At 51.7% G+C, this 8,720-nt stretch overlaps 1 protein-coding gene across 1 annotated transcript; it reads right to left on the bottom strand.

Moving 5' to 3' along the window:
- CALML6 (calmodulin like 6) lies at nucleotides 1-5,819 on the bottom strand. Its single transcript, XM_077311578.1, has 5 exons — nucleotides 5,657-5,819; nucleotides 2,100-2,274; nucleotides 1,552-1,696; nucleotides 956-1,056; nucleotides 1-65 (listed from the first exon to the last, which is right to left on the bottom strand). Exons 1-5 carry the CDS (start codon nucleotides 5,657-5,659, stop codon nucleotides 19-21), a joined length of 471 nt encoding a protein of 156 aa, XP_077167693.1. The 5' UTR covers nucleotides 5,660-5,819; the 3' UTR covers nucleotides 1-18.
- Between the last annotated feature and the right edge of the window lie 2,901 nt (nucleotides 5,820-8,720).

Genomic DNA, 8,720 nt, shown 5'->3' with positions numbered 1-8,720 from the left:
TTTCTCTTCCAAAAGGCTTTATTGTGTCAGTTTGAAGGATTCACCGGTCATCATAGCCACAAACTCTGCAGAGAAAAGAAACATACACCATGAAGGTAAAAACTCTTTCTTTTCTTCCCCACCTCTTTCCCCTGAAAGCACAGATTCCCTTAAAATCTGTTGGCACCTGGCATGGGATGCAGCAGCTGGGCGCGTCGCCTGAAGTGACGTCACAGCACGATACCAATAGCACCCTGCCTGATGGTCCTTGTTTATCAAAGGCATGGGGTATGGATGTCTGCTATGGTGTTTGCTCTTCCCTCTGCCACAACTCAATCCCGTAGGTGAGGGAGCCTCCTGATAGCCCTGGAGGGGCTTCTGCAGGACCCAGAAATTGGAATGGGAGCCTGGCACTTGCTCAATGACTCAACATGCAACTGTTGCATGGCCCAGTGATGTTCTTCCCAGCTCGCCAGCGACGCGAGAGGAAAAGGAAGGTGACTGTAAGCCGCTTTGAGACTCCTTCTGGTAGCGAAAAGCAGCATATAAGACCCAACTCTTCTAAAATGATTACAAGTAGTTGCTGAAACAGAAGAGATTCAGGCATTAGAAATGCACCTTTGACTGCCATCTGCTGAGAGGTCAGAAGAACTGCAAGGGTGCAGCAGTCAAGAATGGCAGCTGGGTTTGATTTCCCGCTCCTCCTCCACATGCAGCCAGCCAGGTGACCTTGGGCCAGTCACAGTCCTGTTAGAGCAGTTCTCACTGAGCGGTCCTGTCAGGACTCTCTCAGCCTCACCTACCTCAAAAGGTGTCTGTTGTGGGGAGAGGAAGGGAAGGCGATTGTAAGCTGCTTAGAGACTCCTTTGGGTAGTGAAAAGTTGGGGTATAAAGACCAGCTCTGCTGCTGCTTCTGTCACTTGAGCCCTTGACAGCAGTGTCGGTGGTTTCCCAACTGCTGTGACATTTTGGATACCTTCATAATCAATGGTTCCGTCCCCGTCCTTGTCTGCCTCCTTCATCATCAGTTCTGCTTCTTGTTCATTCAGCGGCTCTCCGGCGTTCATCAGCACATACCTGAAAGGCAGAGTTTGTCATGAATTCTGGTGCACAGAAGGTGGACGGCGGCCACACTAATCTCAAAGAAGAAGATGAAGAGCTGGGTTCCATCCCCCACCCCCCGACCCTGCTTTTCACTACCTGGAGGAATCCAAAAGGGATTTACAAACACCTTTCCCTTCCTCTCCCTACCCTGCGAGGTAGGCTGCCCATCTCCAAACTGCAGAGATCAGTTCCCCTGGAGAAAACAGATGCTACAGACAGTAGACACTTTCCTGCCCAGGTCCCACCCCCAAAATCTTCAGATGTTTTCCAACCCACCATTAGCATCCCTGCATGCCTTCCTTCAGTTCTTAATTCCTCCTAAACCTGCTCTCTGCCAGCTCCACTCTCCTCTTCTGCTGTTCCTGGACACTGAGCTCCCAGGTGGCTCTCCCAGCTGTTGCTAGGCCAAGCTCATCCCCACCCCACCCCCATATCCTCAGCCAAGTTCTCGGGTGTCATTCGACTTACTTGAGGGTGTCCCACTCGATGTAGCCTTTGTGTTCTTTATCGAAGACCTTGAAAGCTGCCCGGAGCTCTTCGTCCTGGTTTTTGGACTTTTCGTGGTAAATGCCCATCAGAAGCAGGAATCCATCGCAGTTGAAAGTTCCTTTACCTGGAGAGGCAGGGAGGAGGGGAACAAAAGCCAAGAGGGCCGGCTTGAGGATGGCAAACGTTTCCATCCTACAAGACAGTTCAGAGGTGTTGAGGGATCCCGACGTCCTACCTGTGGGTCCCCAGGGTGTGTACAAGTAATAGACTCTTGTCCAAATAGATAAAGTTTACTAGAAGAAATGTAGAAGCATGAATCGATTGATTTATCCTACACCCAACTTCTGACTAGGATAAAAGGACATAGATCAATATTTCTGCTCTACTGTGGTGGAGAAAAGGAGCGTGGGCTCTCGAAGGCTCATCCCCTAAAACTGGACTGGAATCTCCATAGGGACAGGTTCTAGAAAACAAGGCTTGTCCCTCTTTAGAAGGACCAGCAAGAGCCCACGAGCCGCAAAGCTCACCGTCTTTGTCGACATCTTTGGCCATTGTCGCCAACTCCCTCTTGGTCGGGTTGATGCCAATCAGGCTCATCAGTTTTTCCAGGTCATCCGTCTTGGCTAAGCCGTTCCCTTCTTCGTCGAACATCTCGAAGATGCCCTTGTACTCCGTGATCTGCTCCGGCGTCAACGTCTCGGTCTGCACGGGAAAGGGGGGCCTTTTGAGAAGATGGGGTGGGCCGTCAGAGTCGCGACCCTTGGGGAGTCAGAGTTACGCCCCTGTTGCTTGTTTGAAACGTTTCCCTTTCTGACCCCTCCCCCCCAGGTTTCTAACTCATTCGTAGTGCGCCTTTCTCACTTCATCCCCTTGCTGATCTGCTTTCTAGTTGCTCATCCGGGTCTATTCATTTGCACAGAGAATCCACACTTGAAAGACTCAGGACGGAGTTCACACCCGCCTTGCCGTCTCGACTAACCGCTTGGTTTAGTTTAAGACAATTTCGTACATTTACGTGAGGCAGGGGTAGTCAAACTGCGGCCCTCCAGATGTCCATGGACTACAGTTCCCAGGAGCACCCTGCCAGCGAATGCTGGCAGGGGGCTCCTGGGAACTGTAGTCCATGGACATCTGGAGGGCCACAGTTTGACTACCCCTGAAGGGTCAAATAGCATGACGGTGGTGAGTGCCAGGAGGGTGGAGGGTTTCCAGGATCTGATGGAATCAGGCTAGCCTAGACTGTCCAGCTCAGGGCATGCAAGGCTTCCCCAGCTGCAGGATAGTAGATTCAGATGGGTCACCATGTTGGTCTCAAGCAGCAGAACAAGGTCTGAGTCCAGCAGGACCTTGAAGACCAACCAAGTTTTGTTCAAGGCGTAAGCTATCGTGTGCATGCACACTTCTTCCGAAATTGTGCTTGCACGTGAGAGCTTGTACCTTGATCAAAACTTGGTCTTCAAGGTGCTGCAGGACTCAAACTCTCGCTGCATGGTAGGCTTTGTCATTTTGCGTTCAAGCTATCACTGAGCACTAGAGGGCGCCATTGCACAGCCCAGGAACATGCTGAACCAAGCGAGAATCCTCTCTACGGGCCAGAAGGCGTTTTATTCGGGGACCAAAATATTTTCCCGAAAAGGGGCTTCCCATTGCTCATTGCAGTTGTTAATTCACATCAATAAAGGGGAGGACTTTTTTACCACTCTAATCTTCCCTTTGCTGGAGTACTCTCTCTTTTTGGCAACTGCTCTTTCCAGGAAAAGAGGTGGCTAAAAATCAATTTACCAAGTCAGGTTCCAGGCACGGAAGTCACCTTAACTGTCTTCTCTCTCTCTCTCTCTCTCTCTCTCTCCTTTTTACTGTGGATGCTTTCAGGCAAATGTCTGAATTGCCTACTTCCGTACCTAATAAATCTGAGAAAACCTTGGCATTTAATTGCCTTGAATGGATTTTTTTTAAAAAAATTCAGTGGCATCTGACGAACAGGGAGAAAGAAGTTGTCTGGGAAAAGGGAAGGAAGGGAATTGTTGCCACAGCAACCGAGAACATGTGTAGTTTGTATTAATAATCGTGATTGGCACTCCGGGCCGAAGAAAAGCCGGATGCTCTCCGAGCCCTGCTCCTGGAAGCGCTGGGACAACGGAAGGGGCACATAAGGAGCCTGAAGTCAACTTTGCAAAGAGCCAAACATGGCCAGGATGGTTAATAATCTATTTTTGACCCCGCAGGTACAAATATTGTTATTTTTTTAAAAAATGTGTAGAGAGACTATTATGGTTGAGCTGAAGTCAAAGCTATTAAGCCAGCCTTTTTCATCCTTTCGAACCTCTGAAATATTTTGGGGGTTTCGAGGAACCCCAGAAGCAGTGCCATGTTCCTTCAGAATAGTGGGCTGCAGCCAGCCAAGTAATCAATTGATCATTTCCTGTTTCCATTGTGGAGAAAGAGACGAGGCGAGAGCAACCGAGGAGGTGGGCTCCAGTGACGTCTAGTGGAGAACTTCTGGGAAAGGCCGCGTAACCCCTGGGGAGCTCTTGAACGACCCCAGGGTTCCCTGGAATCCCTGAGCTAGGGGGTGGGAGCAAGACTGAGGAGGCCAAGTTCAAATCTCCGCTCCACCGCAGAAGCACAATTGAGGGACCCTGGTCTTAGTCAGCTAGTACATTTCTTGGCCTCCATCATTGAAGTGGAGAAAGGGTTGTAGTCCTCACAGAGCTTAGAGATCAACTCTTTGCTCACTGCAGAAAATCCACAGCTAGGGCATCAGCGACCATAGCCTCTGCTTGAAGATCTCTCCCTCTCTTAGATAACTCCTGAAAGCTCCTCCTTGTCCAGGTGCTTCTGGACTCAGGCTCTTTTGTCCCACTACAGGCAGACTAACTTGGCTTATCCATCTTGCTCTCCCCAAGAGAGATGTCCAACTTGAAATGTTTCCTCGTGTAACTTAATCTCATTGGAGCTAGTCTTACCCTCGGCACCTGTCCCTCCGCCATGCCACGGCTCTCCAGGTATTTCAAGAGTATGATCTTGTCTCCCCAAGGGGGTTCTCTCTTCCAGGCCCAGCATACCCAGTTCATTCCAAGTTTCCTCAGAGAGCTTGTTTCTCAATCCCACAACCATCTTCGCCGCCCCCCACCTTCTCCATCCCGCCTCCGTCCTCCTTAAAATACGATGCTTACAATTCGGGGGGGGGGGAGTCCTCCCAAGTCTGCCCTCCATACCGTGCTCCTCTTCTTTCAGTCTAAAAACCGCATCCACCTTTTTAGCCGCTGCAGCAGATTTCCCAGTCGTGTTTCGCTAGCTGTCTACTGCATTCCCGAGACCCTTTTTGCATCTCTGACCTGCATAGCCTAGGCAAGCCCAATCCCGTCAGGAAGCTAGGCAGGGCTGACCCTGACTGGTATTTGGATGGGAGACCTGCAAAGATTTGGGTGGCAGTTCCTTCAAGGAACACTAGGGGTCGCGTCACAGAGGGAGGCAATGGCAAACCACCCTTGAACGTCCCTCGCCTGGCTGCCAGACACTCCTCAGATCTGCTGGCTGCACAACACATGCCATTCGATAAATAAATCGATATAATTTCACATCGGCTGCTCCCCAGCCAGGTATTCCCTCATTCCATACCTGGGCAACTGCCTCGCTTGCTTAAACACAGAGCTTTTCATTTGTCTCTCTGGAATCCCAAACTGTTAGCTCTCCACCCTTTCCCAGTCATTTTGAGTCCTATTTCTGTCTTCTAAGGGGTTCTCTGTCTCTCCCCACGTGCAGATTTCAGAACAGTTCCCTCGCCCGCTCTCTCCGGAGTCTGTTCTGCAAAACACACACTGCCTTTACACAGGGCGGCTCCAGAAAGGGCATGTCTCCAAGACATCATCCCCCTCCGCCCCAAAACATGATCTAAATTTTGTTATGGTCGTAATTTCCCTCTTGTGGCAGTGGATTCTAAAGGGTGAATAGGTTTGGTTTCATTGGGCGACTGTCCCCCCGAGTCCCCCAGATTGGGGGTTGAAAGAATTCCTTCTACCCTCGATGCTTGAGAGCCCCACACAACCCCCCGCCCTCAATCGTTGGAAGGAGAGGGACTCACCATTTTCTCTAGAGTCCTGGCTGCTCTGAGGAGAGGGTCTTGAGCGGCTGGTGAAGGGGCTGAGCGCGAGGCTAGTGTGAGAAGGCTGCCCCTTTTACAGCTAGAAAGGCCGGCTCAGCCCTTGGTACCCCAGGGAATGGGGATCGGGGGAACCTTTTATGGAAGTGAAGGCAGATGGCCCTATTCTGGGAACAACCTTACAGCCAAATGACACCTGCTACGTCCTTGAAGCTTCAGGGCTCCCTTCCCAAAGAAGACGATTGATTATCGCTGGAATGATTGATCGCCGTGGGAGGGGATGGTACAGGCTGCATCGCTGCGTTGTGGAGCTGCCTTTGAAGACGGCCCAGGATTTTTAACTTGGACAAAATGGCTTCTGCCAGGTTAAGGACTGGAGGGTGTGAGCTACAGAGAGGAAATTCTGCCCGTCAGTCTTTGGGGACTGCCTGTTTATTATGGGCACAGTGTGTTCCCGGTGCTTCCCCAGAAAAGCCACGAACGTGCTAAACCGTATTTGAAGAATGGCCTTTTTCCCCCTCCCTCGGAGACAGTTCTCTTAATGAGGCCTGTCTAGACCCTTTTGCTGAGATTACCTGGTTGCTCGTCAGAGACGAGGTCTCCTTGGTGGTGGTGCCCTGCCGATAAAAGACCCTGCTTATAGGGATTCACCTGTCAGCTGATTCACTCTCTTTCAGATAGCAGTTTAACAGCGTGGCTTGATGGGTAAAAGGTTTGTCCTTATTTCCAGTATAGGTTTCTTTTCCCACTGAAACATAATGGTGTGTGAGTGTGTGTTTGTGTATTGAGTGCCATCAAGTTGCTTTTGACTTATGGCAGGGGTGGCTAAACTGTGGCTCTCCAGATGTCCATGGACTACAGTTCCCATGAGCCCCTGCTAGTACTGTTTGCTTCAAAGCCCCATTTCAGCCTTCCTGGAAGCCCTGGATTCGTCCCTGTCTGCTAGACTCGCTGGATCCTGTGCCTGCTCTTCTTCATGCCCGAAAGCCAAGGCGAAAATGGTCCTTTCTGTGGCTTTCTCGTGGGTAGGGTTGCCGGGGAGGCGCACCTGTTGCCATCCCAGAGGGACCAGCTCGTCTTCAGCAGGCCAGGTGGACGATGGTCCCAAGAGCCCGGCCAGGCGCGAGCCGCAAGCCAAATAAGGGGAACGGGTAGAGGGCAAACGTATTTAGAGCACCTCCTTTGTCGTCGTCGAGGGGATGGAAAGCTATTTCCTCCTTCTGGGTCTTGGGGAGGGGGGAAGAAACCAGGCTGAGGCTGTTCTCAGGGAAAGAGAGTGTGGGAACTGCTAATGGGGTCGCCTTGGGCTCGGAGGAACCAGGGAGCTGTTAATATGCCGGACGCAGTAATTGCTTTGGGCGGCCCCCTGAAATCTCGCTGCAGCTGGCCTTGGGGAGCTGGCCAGAGAGGCGAAGTCTGAGAGAAGAGGAAATGGAAAGCAATTAGATTCGGGGAAGGGGGAGGTTCTAGACGCAGGTAGGCCTGTGACGCCAACCGAGGGACGGCCTCCTTCTCGCTTGATTTTTAAAAGGAAGGAATCGGAACCAGCAGACCAGCCGCATCTGACCCGGGCCTCCTGGGACGCTGGCTGGTCTGCAGTGCTGGCTTCACACGTGGTGCATTGCGATGCAAATGTTTTTTGGCCAGGCTGCAGCAGATGGGCCTGCCAAGGGTTCAGGAACACAGCCGTAACCTCTCCGGCAGTGACTTAAACCCAGGTGGACGCTTGTTGGTTTTTGTGTGGAAGGGAGGCAAGGGGAAGAAGGGGAAGAAACAAAGAAACCAAGCATTGTTCTCCCAGGTGATTGAAATGAGCTGTGTCCATTGCAGCGTTGGGAATGACAGGTGGTGTGCCGGATGGCGCTTTGGTAGCACCCTGGTGCATTTAAGTGAATGTACAGAAGAAAAGGAAGAAGAAGAAGTGTTGGTTCTTATACACCGCTTTCCCCTACCCGAAGGAGGCTCAAAGCGGCTTACAGTCGCCTTCCCATTCCTCTCCCCACAACAGACACCCTGTGGGGTGGGTGAGGCTGAGAGAGCGCTGATATCACTGCTCGGTCAGAACAATTTTATCAGTGCCGTGGCGAGCCCAAGGTCACCCAGCTGGCTGCATGTGGGGAAGTGCAGAATTGAACCTGGCATGCCAGATTAGAAGTCCGCACTCCTAACCACTACACCAAGCTGGAATGTGCCCTTCCCCATCAGCATGCACAGAAAGGATGGGTCTGGCCAGGTCTGCCCTGTTTCCTGGCGGGGAAATCCCTGAAGATTTGGGGGGCGGGGAACCCAGGGAGGGCAGGGTTTGGGGAGACGATGGACCTTGGCTGGTCATAATGCCACAGAGTTCACCCTCCCCAAAGCCTGGGGCCATCCCTGTTTGGATCAAGTTTCTGACCGAGCCCCTACCCCATTGTTATGCCGTCCCGTAGGGCTGGACAGCACAGCTGGCCTCTGTCATCGGTCTAAAACAGCATGCCAACAGGCAGCAAGGGGGGTTCATAAACGGGAGATGAGATGTGCCCTCCTCTTAGATTTCGGAAGCTGAAAAGCAAGGAGGAATGACCCCTTCTTAGCAGCTGGCGCAGGAGAAGAAGGAGACTGAGGCTGTGAAAAATCTGTGTACCGGAGGCAGCTATTTTTAGCCTAGATGCGAGTGGGGGGTTGTGTGTGTGTGTGTGTGTGGGTGGGTGTATGCATGCAGGCACCCTCTTCTCTCTGTGCACAAAGCAATTTTGTTCAAACACCTCTGCTGGCGCAAGGTACACCAGGGTTGCTTAGGGTTTTCGAAATGGCTGGGAACTAGCCTGCAGCGGGTGTCTAAAGAGGCGAGACGGGGGTAGCATCTGGAAAGCAATTAAGAACCAGAGCTACGATTCTGGAAGAAGAAAAGTTGATATTCTGTACCCCACTTTTTACTACCCAAAGGAGCCGCAAAGCAGCTTACAAGCATCTTTTCCCACAACAGACAACCTGTGAGATTGAGAGAGCTGTAGGAGAAACCAGTTACAGGTCCCTCAGAGCTCTCTCCGCCTCACCTGCCTCACAG

This window comes from Paroedura picta, chromosome 15 (genome assembly GCF_049243985.1).
Source record: "Paroedura picta isolate Pp20150507F chromosome 15, Ppicta_v3.0, whole genome shotgun sequence".
In the NCBI taxonomy this organism is placed as follows: domain Eukaryota; kingdom Metazoa; phylum Chordata; class Lepidosauria; order Squamata; family Gekkonidae; genus Paroedura; species Paroedura picta.
Note: the sequence above shows the minus strand (reverse complement) of the source record. Positions and strands in the feature narration are given on the sequence as shown.

Coding starts and splice junctions, on each gene's coding strand:
- CALML6 (XM_077311578.1), bottom strand. Junction 1,697..2,099: donor CAAAGATGTCGACAAAGACG/GTGAGCTTTGCG, acceptor CTGCCTCTCCAG/GTAAAGGAACTTTCAACTGC. Junction 66..955: donor CGGAACCATTGATTATGAAG/GTATCCAAAATG, acceptor TTTTCTCTGCAG/AGTTTGTGGCTATGATGACC.